General features: G+C 43.1%; 1 protein-coding gene across 8 annotated transcripts in view; it reads left to right on the forward strand.

The window, feature by feature from the left end:
• Window positions 1-12,086, forward strand: part of SYNJ1 (synaptojanin 1) — a 145,429-nt gene extending 133,343 nt beyond the window's left edge. For 6 of the 8 annotated variants that reach the window (XM_056559478.1, XM_056559479.1, XM_056559482.1 and 3 more), the window contains one exon: window positions 10,845-12,086. In XM_056559478.1, coding sequence (XP_056415453.1) covers window positions 10,845-11,630 — 786 coding nt within the window. In that variant the 3' untranslated portion in view covers window positions 11,631-12,086. The remainder of the gene's footprint in view (window positions 1-10,844) is intronic. The other 2 variants (XM_056559485.1, XM_056559486.1) reach the window with 1 other exon arrangement.
• The last annotated feature ends 3,534 nt before the right edge of the window (window positions 12,087-15,620 follow it).

Consider the following 15,620-nt stretch of genomic DNA (forward strand, 5'->3'; position numbering starts at 1 on the left):
TGGGGTCTCTTATTGGTCTGGGCCAAGATCAATGGCGACTGCTGTGTGTGCTATGCCTGCCCTGAAGCCCAGACTTATACTTGACCTGTTACCTTTGGTCTCTTACCTTTGGTCACATGTATAAGTAACCGCAATAAATTTTTGGCAGTATTCAAGGATTTCGATTTAGAGTTGAAATTTCATGAATGAGCCCAATAATCAATCTCTATTAGTTCTAACTATTGGGATTACAGGGGTTATCCAGGAAAAATTTATATATATATATATATATATATATATATATATATATATAATATCAACTGGCTCCAGAAAGTTAAACAGATTTGTAAATTACTTCTATTAAAAAAATCTTAATCCTTTCAGTACTTATGAGCTGCTGAAGTTGAGTTGTTCTTTTATGTCTAAGTGCTCTCTGATGACACCTGTCCCGGGAACTGTCCAGAGTAGAAGCAAATCTCCATAGCAAACCTCTTCTACTCTGTGCAGTTCCCGAGACATACAGAGGTGTCAGCAGAGAGCACTGTTGTCAGACAGTAGAGTTAAAGGGGTATTCCAGGCAAAAACTTTTTTTTTTATATATCAACTGGCTCCGGAAAGTTAAACAGACTTGTAAATTACTTCTATTAAAAAATCTTAATCCTTCCAATAGTTATTAGCTTCTGAAGTTTTCTGTCTAACTGCTCAATGATGAAGTCACATCCCGGGAGCTGTGCATGATGGGAGAATTATCCCTTGCATGATGGGAAAATATCCCCATAGGAGCTGGACAGCTCCCGGGACGTGAGTCATCAGAAAGCAGTTAGACAGAAAACAGCAACTCAACTTCAGAAGCTAATAACTATTGGAAGGATTAAGATTTTTTAATAGAAGTAATTTACAAATCTGTTTAACTTTCCGGAGCCAGTTGATATATAAAAAAAAAAGATTTTGCCTGGAATACCCCTTGTATGGATTTATTGACTTCAATGAGAAGCTGTATACATCTTTATGCAGTGAGCGCCCCCTAATGGTGGCTTCAGGCAATTAGAATTTTCTTATTTAGCTCCAAAAGGAGCTAAATAAGTTGCTTATTAGTTGCTGTATAGGCAAGAGATAGAGATCACAATTGGCCTCCTATTATGGCATCTGATTTTGTTCCCCCAGAACCGAAACGTCTGTAAGGAAATCAAAGGGGAATTAAAGGGTAATAAACACCAGTCTAGTTCCCTAGGTAAAGGAGTCCTTTACAGGATTGGTGCCAACCAGAGCTGGGTTCTGTCTCTTTAAAGGGGTACTCCAGTGGAAAACTTTATTTATTTATATTTTTATCAACTAGTGCCAGAAAGTTAAACAGATTTGTAAATTACTTCTATAAAAAAAAAATTTCCTTCCAGTACTTAGTATTAGCAGCTGTATGCTACAGAGGACATTCTTTTCTATTATAACTTCTTTTTTTTTTGTCTTGTCCACAGTGCTCTCTGCTGACACCTGATGCCCGTATGAGAAACTGTCCAGAGCAGGAGAAAATCCCCATAGCAAACCTCTGCTGCTCTGGACAGTTCCTGACACGGACAGAGGTGTCAGCAGAGAGCACTGTGGACAAGACAAAAAAGAAATTCAAAAAGAAAAGAATTTCCTCTGTAGCATACAGCTGCTAATAACTACTGGAAGGATTAAGATTTTTAAATAGAAGTAATTTACAAATCTGTTTAACTTTCTGGCACCAGTTCATTTAAAGTGAATGTGTCACCAAATTTTTTTTTTTTAGAGGTTTAATAAATTTTTCACATTTTTTAAATATTTTTGCAAATATTTTTAAATTTTTCGATTTGTGACAAAATATGAAAAATTAAAAAATAACTTGTCATATTTCCCACTCTTGACCAGCAGAGGGAGCTAACATGAGGGATTGGATGAATAGAAAGGAATTGCTGTAAAATGTGGCCTTGCTTTCCTGCAACTCCCTCTTGTATGCAAGTAGAGCGGGGGATGGGAATCTGTAGTCCACAGGCCAGAGCCATTTTGTCAGTGATTGATAAATGCAGACTACCAAAAGTCTCTCACACACTTTTCTGCTCTAACGTCGCAGCTCCTCACTGCCCGCACCTCTGCTCCTCACTGCCCGCACCTCTGCTCCTCACTGCCCGCACCTCTGCTCCTCACTGCCCCCTCCTCACTGCCTGCTCCTGCGCTCCTCACTGCCTGCACCTTTGCTCCTCACTGCCCGCACCTTTGCTCCTCACTGCCCGCACCTTTGCTCCTCACTGCCCGCTCCTGTACTCCTCACTGCCCGCTCCTGCACTCCTCAGTGCCCGCTCTTGTACTCCTCACTGTCTGCTCCTCACTGCCCGCTCCTCACTGCCTACTCCTCACTGCCCGCTCCTCGGCTCCTCACGGCCCGCTCCTCACTGCCCACTCCTCCACTCCTCACTGCCCGCTCCTCACTGCCCGCTCCTCACTGTCTGCTCCTCATTGCCTGCTCCTCGGCTCCTCACTGCCCACTCCTCCACTCCTCTCTGCCCGCTCCTCACTGCCTGCTCTTCCGCTCCTCACTGCCCGCTCCTCACTGCCCCCTCCTCCGCTCCTCACTGCCCGCTCTTGTGCTCCTCACTGCCCGCTCCTCCGCTCCTCACTGCCCGCTCCTCACTGTCCCCTCCACCGCTCCTCACTGTCCGCTCCTCATTGCCTGCTCCTCACTGCCCGCTCCTCGGCTCCTCACGGCCCGCTCCTCACTGCCCACTCCTCCACTCCTCTCTGCCTGCTCCTCACTGCCTGCTCTTCCGCTCCTCACTGCCCGCTCCTCCGCTCCTCACTGCCCCCTCCTCCGCTCCTCACTGCCTGCTCTTGTACTCCTCACTGTCTGCTCCTCCGCTCCTCACTGCCCGCTCCTCTTTTTTTTATTTTTTTATTTTTTAAATTTTCTATTTTTTTAAATCAACTGGTACCAGACATTTAAACAGATTTGTAAATTTACTTCTTTTAAAAAATCTTAATCCTTCCAGTACTTATTAGCTGCTGAATACTACAGAGGAAATTATTTTCTTTTTGGAACACAGAGCTCTCTGCTGACATCACGAGCACAGAACTGTCCAGAGCAGGAAAAAATCCCCATAGCAAACATATGTTGCTCTGGACAGTTCCTAAAATGGACAGAGATGTCAGAGAGCACTGTGGTCGTGATGTCAGCAGAGAGCTCTGTGTTCCAAAAAGAAAATAATTTCCTCTGTAGTATTCAGCAGCTAATAAGTACTGGAAGGATTAAGATTTTTTAATAGAAGTCATTTACAAATCTGTGTAACTTTCTGGCACCAGTTGATTTAAAAATAAAAAATAAAGGTTTCCACCGGAGTACCCCTTTAAGGCCCCCATAGCAGTTGCATGGACTGTTTTTATCAGTGTTTTTATCCGGGCTTGCTGGGAGTTGTAGTTTTACAACAGCTGGAGGCACCCTGGTTGGGAAACCCTGGTCTATATGGTATATACACCCCTATGAATTACATATCTACACCACAGTTGGAGGTATATGTGACCAGAGAAGGCATCTATCAGTACCACTAGCTTATATACTGTGCCTGTTACATATCCCATTGAGTCATGCCACTGGTAATATTAAAGGGGTACTCCCGTGGAAAACTTTTTATTTTTTATTTTTTTTTTTTTTAAATCAACTGGTGCCAGAAAATTAAACAGATTTGTAAATCACTTCTATTAAAAAAAATCTTAATCCTTCCAGTACTTTTTAGGGGCTGTATACTACAGAGGAAATGCTTATCTTTTTAGATTTCTCTGATGTCATGACCAAAGTGCTCTCTGCTGACCTCTGCTGTCCATTTTAGGAACTGTCCAGAGCTGGAGAAAATCCTCATAGCAAACATATGCTGCTCTGGACAGTTCCTAAAAGGGACAGAGATGTCAGCAGAGAGCACTGTGCTCATGACATCAGAGAAATCTAAAAAGAAAAGCATTTCCTCTGTAGTATGTATAGGCCCTAAAAAGTACTGGAAGGATTAAGATTTTTTTAATTTAAAAAGTAATTTACAAATCTGTTTAACTTTCTGGCACCAGTTGATTAAAAAAAAAAAAAAAAAAGTTTTCCATGGGAGTACCTCTTTAAAGTGGTATTCCAGGAAAAAACATTTATATATATATAACTGGCTCCAGAAAGTTAAACAGATTTGTAAATTACTTTTATAAAAAAAATCTTAATCCTTTCAGTACTTATGAGCTTCTGAAGTTAAAGGGGTAGTCCAGTGGTGAAAAGCGTATCCCCTATCCTAAGGATAGGGGATAAGTTTGAGATCGCGGGGGGTCCGACCGCTGGGGCCCCCTGCGATCTCTCTGTACGGGGCCCCGGCTCTCCGGCCAGATAGCGGGTGTCGACCTTCGCACGAAGCGGGGGCCGACACGCCCCCCTCAATACATCTCTATGGCAGTCGGAGATTGCCGAAGGCAGCGCTTCGGCTCTGCCATAGAGTTATATTGAGGGGGCGTGTCGGCCGCTGCTTCGTGCGGAGATCGACACGCCCCCTTCCCGCTGGCTGTCGGGGCCCCGTACAGGAGATCGCAGGGGGCCCCAGCGGTCGGACCCCCCACGATCTCAAACTTATCCCCTATCCTTAGGATAGGGGATAAGTTGTTCACCACTGGACTACTCCTTTAAGGTTGTTCTTTTCTGTCTAAGTGCTCTCTGATGACACGTGTCTCGGGAAACGCCCAGTTTAGAAGAGGTTTGCTATGGGGATTTGCTTCTAAACTGGGCGGTTCCCGAGACACGTGTCATCAGAGAGGATTTAGACAGAAAAGAACAACCTTAAAGGGGTAGTCCAGTGGTGAAAAACGTATCCCCTATCCTAAGGAAAGGGGATAAGTTTGAGATCGCGGGGGGTCCGACCGCTGGGGCCCCCTGCGATCTCTCTGTACGGGGCCCCGGCTCTCCGGCCAGATAGCGGGTGTCGACCTTTGCACGAAGCGGGGGCCGACACGCCCCCTCAATACATCTCTATGGCAGAGTCGGAGATTGCCGAAGGCAGCGCTTCGGCTCTGCCATAGAGTTATATTGAGGGGGCGTGTCGGCCGCTGCTTCGTGCGGAGGTCGACACGCCCCCTTCCCGCGGGCTGTCGGGGCCCCGTACAGGAGATCGTAGGGGGAACCAGCGGTCGGACCCCCCACTATCTCAAACTTATCCCCTATCCTTAGGATAGGGGATAAGTTGTTCACCACTGGACTACTCCTTTAAGGTTGTTCTTTTCTGTCTAAGTGCTCTCTGATGACACGTGTCTCGGGAAACACCCAGTTTAGAAGAGGTTTGCTATGGGGATTTGCTTCTAAACTGGGCGGTTCTCGAGAACACGTGAGGAATTAGACAGAAAAGAACAACTCAACTTTAGAAGCTCATAAGTACTGACAGGATTAAGATTTTTTAATAGAAGTAATATACAAATTTTAACTTTCTGGAGCCAGTTGATATATAAAAAAAAGTTTTTTCCTGGAATACCCCTTTAAGCCTTAGTGGCATCATTATTTGTGTATATTTACCACAACCATCTACAGTCTATGGCAGTGTTTCCCAACCAGGGTGCCTCCAGCTGTTGCAAAACTACAATTCCCAGCATGCTGGGAATTGTAGTTTTGCAACAGCTGGAGGCACCCTGGTTGGGAAACACTGGTCTATGGACCAGCTGGTCTACATGTGAATCTGGGTAGACCTCTTGCTGAAGTGATAGGGCAATAAGGTCACTGCGTTCTTTATCATGACATGATGCCTGCCATATCCTATTAACTTTTACTGCTGCAGAAATCAATACTTACCTAACAAACAGCGGGTGATCTCCATCTTTGTCATCACATACCCATGAATGAGAAGAAGCGGGAGATAAAACCGTTATACAGTCATCCGTTTCTAATGTTGTCCATGTTTTCGTGCCCTTCACATGTATTGATCTCAGTGATGTCATTTTACACACTGTAATGACCGTATACTGCGATATTGCTTGTTTTAACTCTTAGTATAGTCATGTGTTCAATTTTTATTTTTATTATAATTTTTTACATTTTTTTTTTTTTAAAGTATACTGATTAAAGGGGTACTCCGATGGGAAACTATTATTTTTTTTTATTCAACTGGTGCCAGAAAGTTAAACAGATTTGTAAATGACTTCTATTAAAAAATATTTGTCCTTCCAGTACTTATTAGCAGCTGTATGCTACAGAGGACATTCTTTTCTATCAGAACTTCTTTTTTTGTCTTGTCCACAGTGCTCTCTGCTGACACCTGATGCCCGTATCGGGAACTGTCCAGAGTAGGAGAAAATCCCCATAGCAAACCTATGCTGCTCTGGACAGTGCTCTCTGCTGACACGGACAGAGGTGTCAGCAGAGAGCACTGTGGACAAGACAAAAAAAGAAATTCAAAAAGAAAAGAATTTCCTCTGTAGCATACAGCTGCTAATAACTACTGGAAGGATTAAGATTTTTAAATAGAAGTCATTTCCAAATCTGTTTAACTTTCTGGCACCAATTCATTTAAAGGGGTACTTTTTTTTTTTTTTTTTTTTTTTTTTTTTCTATTTAAAAAATCTTAATCCTTCCAGTACATGCTCCAGAGGAAGTTCCTGACATGGACAGAGGTGTCGGCAGAGAGCACTGTGGTCAGACTGGAAAGAACTACACAACTTCCTACATACAGCAGCTGATAAGTACTGGAAGGATTAAGATTTTTAAATAGAAGTAATTTACAAATCTGTATAACTTTCTGGCACCAGTTGATTTAAATAAAAAATAAATAAAAATTTGCCACCGGAGTACCCCTTTAACTTAAAACTCTCTAAGGCTGGGTTCACACCAGGTTTTTGCAATGCAGTTCCTGTATTACTATTTTGATTTTAAAAAAATGGATTCCTCAAAACTTTATCAAAATGTGTGAACAAATTTTAATCCGTATACGGTTTGAAAAGTGATGTCCGGTTGCATCCATTTTTTTAAGAAAAAAAAATGTATACCTTTTTAACTCTTCATTCCATTATGAATAAAGTTTCACTTGTTTGATTGAAATTCTAAGAGAAAAAAAACTGTGCAAAGTCAAAAACCGTATGGTGAAAACAGGATGGAACCGTACGCACATACGGTTCTGTATGGTTCCCATTTGCTCCCATGTTAAAAAAAAAAGTATACGTTTCAATACGGTTTTTCACCCGGACCAAAAATCGTGGTGGGCTACGGTTTTGGGTACAGGAAAAAAACTGACAAAACCGTACTGGATGCAAAACGGACACAACCTGATGCATCGTTTGGCATACGGTTTTCAATGGAGAGTCAATGCATACGGTTTTCAATACGCTTCCGTACTGTTTTCAAATTAAAAACGTATACGGGAACTGTATCGCAAAAACGTGGTGTGAACCCAGCCTAAGGATATGTGTCTCGGTGTGTGTGTGTGTAAGTGCAAGTTTCTAAGAAGGCCGAATTCACACTATGAAATATCCGTCTGAAGAAATTCCACGCACAACATAGGAACGCATGGACTTGCGCCGTCTTCATAGACAGCAATGCATTTCTAAGCGGATTCCACTGAAAGAATGAACATGATCAATCTGTCGGCAGGATCACTGTTCTCTCCATCGGGTTTTATACCAAGTCTATGAAGCCCAAATCCTGTAATACGTGACCCTTTAAGTTTTCCCTGCACAGTAGAGCTCCTGGCCACCCAGCTGTGCAGGGACCTACAGCCAGCTCCATTCACTTGTACAGTGGTCCCTCAAGTTACAATATTAATTGGTTCCAGGACGACCATTGTATGTTGAAACTATTGTATGTTGAGACCAGAACTCAATGGAAACCTGGTAATTGGTTCTGAAGCCACAAAAATGTCATCCAAAAATATGAAAAAGTGAGGATTAAAGAAATATAAGTAGATAACTAATATAGATAAAGCAAATCCTTACATATAAAAGTAATAAAAATCTGCTGGGAGCTGTAATCACTGTCTTTGTAGAGGACAGGAGCTTCTTCAGGGTCCTGTACAGTACACAGTGTCCTAAAAAGTAACATGGAGCCGCCCTCACCTGGTGTCCAAAGGAGCAGATAACCCTGGCACAGGTAAAGAGTACAGAACATGTAATACCTCCCTATACTGTAGGGGGCGCTACCAGACAGGGCATACACTTCAGTAATACAGGGGTTTTACCAGTGAATGCCCATTCTGATTGGTCGGTTCTTCCAGCCATTGATAGGTTTCAAGTCTGGTTTCAAGTTACTATGGTCCAGAAAAGAATATTGTATATGGAAACTATTGTATGTTGAGGCCATTGTAAGTTGAGGGATCACTTGTATAGGGGTCTTGCTGTAGTTCTCTGCACAGTAAATGTTTGGGGGACCCTCTAGCAAAGTGCGGAAGGTTTCCCGCCTCCTGTATTCTGTTAGTGAATGGGGAAGTGGATCTATTGGGCTGCCCAGCTGGATTCTGCACCTCTCCATTCACAGAATATTGGGGGACATTTATCATTGCATTTAATTCTGACTTTTGTCTATTTTTGGCGCAGTTTAGGCGCAGTGTTTATTTTTTATTTTTTTGCGACTTTTCAAATAGTCATTCTTCACAATGTTGACATGGCAGTACACCATGTATCCTATATATTCAAGACTTGGCTCTATCAAGATGGTCTCCAAGTGGGTTTTATCACCAGTGATGATGATAGTTTACAGCATTGCTTTTAGACATGGCGGTTACTATAACCGCAGATGTTGCAAAACTACAATTACCAGCATGCCCGGACATCTGGATGACCACAATTTGCATTTTACTGCTTTAGACCATGCCAAAGGCTGTCTGGTCATGCTGAGAGTCGTAGTTTTGCATAATCTGAGGTACATTTATTAAATTTGGTGCACCTACACATTACCAGCACGCAAAAAAAAAGCTGTAAAAAAAATAAAAATTAAAAAAAAAGCTTAAAAAGTACCTGTCATGATCTTGTTAAATTTGATAATCCTCCCAGTTCTCTGCCCCCATCATGATAAACCCACCCCCTGCCTTTATTTTTAAGTTTTCTACCTTGATATTGCTCTGTATTTTCTGCTCAGTCTCAGTCACATTCACAGACTGGGAAGGGGCGTTCCCCAGCAGGCGTGACCTCATCTGAAACCATACAGGGGAGAACTTCCTCCCTCACTCTGCTACTTACAGCCCAGAGCAGTTCAATGTGAGATGAGCTATGATTGGCTAAGGCTGCACACACTCCTCAGCACTCCAGACTGCATTTCCTGATTTCAGACTTCTGCCAGGTCCAAAGTCTGTGCATGAGATATGGAGAAATGTGCTTTGGACATGTAGGGAGACACCTAGTGGCAGCTTTTTTAAACACAATTAAAACATAGAAAACTTCATTATTTTTTTTTAAACAAAGTATATTAGAAAGATTTTTTATTTACCATAAGGAGTGCAATAGCAAAAATTAGTTTTAATGAGAGTGACCATTTAACCTACACCTACAATGATAAATGTCCCCCATAGGCTCTGTTTTTCCAAAGTTCTGTAGGTACATTTTCCGCCAGTATCTCCGAACTGGGTAGAAACAGATCTACCGTATTTTTCGTCATTTGGCCGTTGGCTGTCCGGGCATGCTGGGAGTTTTGCAACATCTGGAGGTCCGCAGGTTGAAGACCACTGGTATAGGAGGTAGTACTCGCGTGTCCCCACCGCTCCGGACCCGTCACCGCTGCCCTGGATGTCGCCCTCCATCGCTGTCGCCGCGTCCCCGGGGTGTCCCCGTCGCTCCAGAACGTCTCTGCTGCCGGGTATCCTCGCTCTCCGTCGCGGCCATCACATCGCTACGCATGCCGATCCTATTGGATGACGGGACGGCGTGTGCGACGATGTGATGACAACGAAGGAGAGCGCCGGCCATGCAGGGGATCCCGGCACGGAGCAGACACCGAGGAGGCAGGTAAGGTCAATCCCGGTGTCCTGTAAGCTGTTCGGGACGCCGCGATTTCACCGCGCCTGTCCCGAACAGCCCGACTGAACAGCCGGGTTAGTGTTATTTTCGCTTCAGACGTGGCGGTCAGCTTTGATCGCCGCGTCTGAAGGGTTAATACAGGGCATCACCGCGATCGGTGATGTCCTGTATTAGCCGCGGGTCCCGGCCCTTGATGGCCGCAGGGACCGCCGCGATAGGACAGGTATTTGCCTTATAAGACGCACCAACTTTCCCCCAACAGTTTTGGGGAAGAAAAAGTGCGTCTTATACGGCGAAAAATACGGTAGTTATTTCATTGTATCCCATATAATTTACAAACACTATCATTTTCCTGTGCCTCTTTGTAATTTCATGCCAAAAAGTTCTCAGATGCATCACTTCTCTTTTTGGGGCTTTACGTCAGCCCCCGCCCTCTGTCATCCTAGTGCAAAATGTTCCCAGCAACAACATAATTCTCATTTGATTCATTGTCTATAAGGCTGACAATAAAATAAAGCTTAAGAGAGAGCAACCAAGCTGCAGCGGTAAAAGTCAGTGACCCTTTTTTTTTCTTGGGGGGGGGGGGGGGGGGGGGGGTCACGCCTTTTGGTATTTGACAGTCAGACCACCCAGGTCTTGATTTTTTTATTACAATCATTGCATGAATATTGCATGAGGCAAGTAGAGAAATGTCAAAGGCAAAGCCATTTCATGTGAGGCGGTGGACCTTCTCTTTTCTGTAGTCAGTGAATGGTTGCATCTTGGTATAGGATGTATTTTCTTATTTTTTGTATTTTTTTTGTATGACTTTTTTCCATCGTGTTCATAGATGAGATTTATACACTACCAAAAAGTATATGTTTTGTCTATTTGTTCTCATTACTTTGCTATTTGTTTTATTTTTTTAACAGAACCAACTTAATGAAGTCGGTGGCATTAAAAGTCAATTTAACAATGATCCGTTTGTGGACTTGGCATTTGATCAACCAGTGCCCATTCACATACCACCGCCATCCTCCTCGTCATCAGCATCAACCCCAATGGAGCCAATACTGTTGCCTTCTTCATCGGCAGATAACCTTCATCTCCTGAACAATATGAATTGCATGGCCCTCGCTGCTCCTCCTCCGATCCCGGCCCGTGCTGGATCTCGGGACAGTCTGAGAATATCACCCAACCCGTTTCTCAATAGAACCAACACCGTGCACACAGCAAACCCCTTCACGGAAAGATCAGCAGAGGCTGCAAACCCATTCAAGACCCAGACCCTTGCACCTACCCCTACGCCATTTTTACAGACCAGTGTATTCGAACAATCTCATTCTGTTAGCCAACCCGAGTTACTGCAGAGAAGGCCAATGTTTACTGTGGGTCCAGCTGAGAAAAGTCTCTCGCTGCCTCACAAATTTTCCACCATGCCAAGCCCAAATCCCACAGGTTGGGTAACTTTTGAGGAAACCAACTTTAATGCTAAAGCCAACAGGTCCTCGCCCACCAATGGAGTGGACCTTGATGGACTCTCCTTACCGAACCCTTCTCAACAGTCTGGATTCGACAGCAACTGGAACACTCTCCCAGCCGGATCTTCACTTGCTTTGCCTTTAAGGAAGCCGCCACCCCCGCCGCGCGTCTCGTCAAGGACAAAAGCTGACCTGTGGGCAAACTCCGCACAAAGTTTTGATTTTGCAGACCGGTAACAAGGACGATATTACTGACTTTCTCTGGTGTGCAATAAGTTTACCCAATCAAGGAGTGACATGGGCTACTGAACGGAAATTCACATAACCACTATTTAATGCGTCTTTTTATTTTCTCTGTATATTTGGGAAACATTTCAATGTGATTTTTCTTTAATTTTTTATGGATTACGTTAATTGTTGCATGCTCTGTACAAAGCCATTTAAAGGGAACCTTTTACCTGCACAGAACCCCCCTTTATATTTGGGCATGCTGCCCTTGTAAACTTAAACCTAGAGTGTGCGGGGGCCAATTGAAAATTCTTTCAACTCTTGCATGGCCCCCCCCTTTGCTCTGCTCTACGTAAAGTGGAGCAGATACTCTTTATTCTGCTATTTGTACTGTTAAAGGGTACTCCGGAGGGAAAAAAAATGTTTCAAATCAACTGATCCCAGAAAGTTATACAGATTTGTAAATTAATTTCTATTTGAAAATCTTAATCCTTCCAGTATTTATCAGCTGCTGTATGCTCCACAGGAAGTTGTGTAGTTCTTTCCAGTCTGACCACAGTGCTCTCTGCTGACACCTCTGTCCGTTTCAGGAACTGTCTGGAGCAGGAGAGGTTTCCATGAGGATTTGATCCTGCTCTGGACAGTTCCTGACACAGACTGAGGTGGCAGCAGAGAGCACTGTGGTCAGACCAGAAAGACTATATAACTTCCTTCAGACCATACAGCAGTTGATAAGTACTGGAAGGATTAAGATTTTTATATAGAAGTAATTTACAAATCTGTTTAACCTTCTGGCACTAGTTGATTTGAAAAATTTTTTTCCTCCAGAGAACCCCTTTTTAAGGGAGGAACTGTGTTATTGAGCACAGTTTTCCATTCAAATGTATATTTTTATTTTTTATTATTTTTTTTGTAGGAAACTACTATTATAGGCTTTAAGTTTACTGCAGTAACAGATAAACCACTTTATGTAATGGATAAAAGTTTGGCAAGGCAAGGTTTCTTTGTCTTTGAAAGGAAATATCCCCATGTAGGAGAAGTTTACAGTAGATGGACAGGTGGGTCAGAGGTTAGTGATCAGTCGTGAGGGATTTTTGAACTGTTGCAAAATCCTGAGTCAAAACATTGCATCACTGAAGTTTTGGGCGGACTTAAAGGGGTACTCCGGTGGAAAACTTTTTTTTTTTTTTTTTTTTTTTTTTTTTTTTTTTAAATCAACTGGTGCCAGAAAGTTAAACAGATTTGTAAATTACTTCAATTAAAAAAATCTTAATCCTTCCAGTACTTATTAGCTGCTGACTACTACAGAGGAAATTATTTTCTTTTTGGAACACAGAGCTCTCTGCTGACATCTCTGTGCAGAGCAGCATATGTTTGCTATGGGGATTTTCTCCTACTCTGGACAGTTCTTAAAATGGACAGAGATGTCAGCAGAGAGCACTGTGCTAGTGATGTCAGCAGAGAGCACTATGTTCGAAAAAGAATTTCCGCCGTAGTATTCAGCATCTAATAAGTACTGGAAGGGTTAAAAAAATTTAATAGAAGTAATTTACAAATCTGTTTAACTTTCTGGCACCAGTTGATTAAAAAAAAAAAAAAAGTTTTCCACCAGAGTACCCCTTTAAATGGCATCCACCACCAGTCTATCAAATTGGTCTCCAAGTAGGTTTCTTCACTGGTTATGATGATAGTTTACAGCATTGCTTTTGGACATGGAGGTTACTACAGCCGCAGATGTTGTACAACTACAATTCCCAGCATGCCCGGACAGCCAACGGCTGTCCGGGCATGCTGGGAGTTGTAGTTTTGCATCATCCGGAGGTCCACATTTTGGAGTCTACTGCATTAGACCATGCCCAAGGCTGTCCAGGTAAGCTTGTTGTTGTAGTCTTGCAGGAGGTCCACAGTTTGGAGGCCAGTGCTTTAGTATAATCACAATGTTTGCAAAGAGAACAGTTCTGAAAACGTTCTATTTCGGAATTGGCTATACAGTTCCATAGTGTCATTTTGTGAGGAGTAGAGATGAGCGAACTTAGTAAATTTGATTCGTCACGAACTTCTCGGCTCGGCAGTTGATGACTTATCCTGCATAAATTAGTTCAGCTTTCCGGTGCTCCAGTGGGCTGGAAAAGGTGGATACAGTCCTAGGAGACTCTTTCCTAGGACTGTATCCACCTTTTCCAGCCCACCGGAGCACCTGAAGGCTGAACTAATTTACGCAGGATAAGTCATCAACTGCCGAGCCGAGAAGTTCGTGACGAATCAAATTTACTGTAAGTTCGCTCATCTCTAACTGCCATACACATTGGAATAGCTGTCGTACAAATGTTCGGTCATCCGGCAGCTATCTTCCGTTTATACATGTGAATGCTCTGGCTCCACCGAGGATTCATGTGTTCTGAATGGAGAGAGGAGAGGTAAGTCAATTCTAGACAGTAGCAGCTTACTTCTCCATGAACAAAAGGATTAGGCAGTCGAATTACCTTAACCTTAATCTTACTTTTCCGCATGATTCAGTAGCCCCCCACACGGTTGGTTGGTCCTGCTGAAATCGGTGGATTTGATAAAAAAAAATATATATATTCTAAAGGTGTAGCATTAAAGGGGTACTGCGGTGGAAACATTTTTATTTATTTTTTTATGAACTGGTGCCAGAAAGTTAAACAGATTTGTAAATTACTTATTATTAAAAAAAATCTTTACCCTTCCTGTACTTTTTAGCAGCTGTATGCTACAGAGAAAATTCTGTTCTTTTTGAATTTCTTTTTTGTCTTGTCCACAGTGCTCTCTGCTGACACCTCTGTCCGTGTCAGGAACTGTCCAGAGCAGGAGAAAATCCCCATAGCAAACCAATGCTGCTCTGGACAGTTCCTGACACGGATAGAGGTGTCAGCAGAGAGCACTGTGCACAAGACAAAAAAGAAATTCAAAAAGAAAAGAATTTCCTCTGTAGCATACAGCTGCTAAAAAGTACAGGAAGGGTAAAGATTTTTTAATAGAAGTCATTTACATATCTGTTTAACTTTCTGGCACCAGTTGACTTAGGGTGCTTTCACACTACGTTTGTAGTGTACGGTTGCTGGATCCGTGGTATACCACGGTTCTAGGTCCGGTCAGAAAACCGTATACGGGGAAAAATGAGACAACCGGAGTCAACGTTTGACTCCGGTCGGCTCATTGAAATGAATGGGGTTTGGGCTGGGATATGGGAGCGGCCGGTTTTTGCCCCGCCCACCAGATCCAGCAACCGTACACTACAAACGTAGTGTGAAAGCACCCTAAAATAAAATGTTTTCCACCGGAGTACCCCTTTAAGGCTGTGACTCCACAGGTGTCTAGAGCACTTTTGAGAGGCTAGCTGAAAAAGTATGATAGATTTACTGAATCCACCAAAGTTATTTGCCGCAGTTTATTGGTGCATAATAGGGTGTTGGGATGCATTTACGTGGTACAGGTATAGTGGTGAACCACAGCCATTTTTGCAAGAAATTGCAAGTACTGGATCACCTGATAGACTATTTCCTCCATACAGTATATACGGTAATGGTGCCATGCTCATATGGCGGGCCATATTATGAAAGCTTGAGCTATATGTCTATAGCAACCAATGAGATCCCTGCTTGGCGCTGCACTGGAAAAATGAGTGCCAGGATCTGCTTGGTTGCCATGGGCAACATGGCCGCCTGCTATCAGGGCTACATGGGGCACGATACATCTATAACTTGTATTGCACATACTTGTGAGAGCCCTCATGCATAATCTAAGCCTGGTTCCTTAGAACCGTGGAAGGTCTGGATACTTTGGCCGTAATAAAGAGCCTAAAATGTGGCCACGTTGAGGAACTAAATGTGTCCTCCCTGTTACTAAAATAGGGACAGGTCTCAGGGAAGGGGAGAAGACTGCAGGTAAATGGAAAAAACTGCTGGTAAATCTGGTTGCCTTGGTGACATGATTAATTTTTACCACACAGAAGTTGTCTATAGCAACTAATTAGAATTT

This window comes from Hyla sarda, chromosome 2 (assembly GCF_029499605.1).
Source record: "Hyla sarda isolate aHylSar1 chromosome 2, aHylSar1.hap1, whole genome shotgun sequence".
Lineage (NCBI taxonomy): Eukaryota > Metazoa > Chordata > Amphibia > Anura > Hylidae > Hyla > Hyla sarda.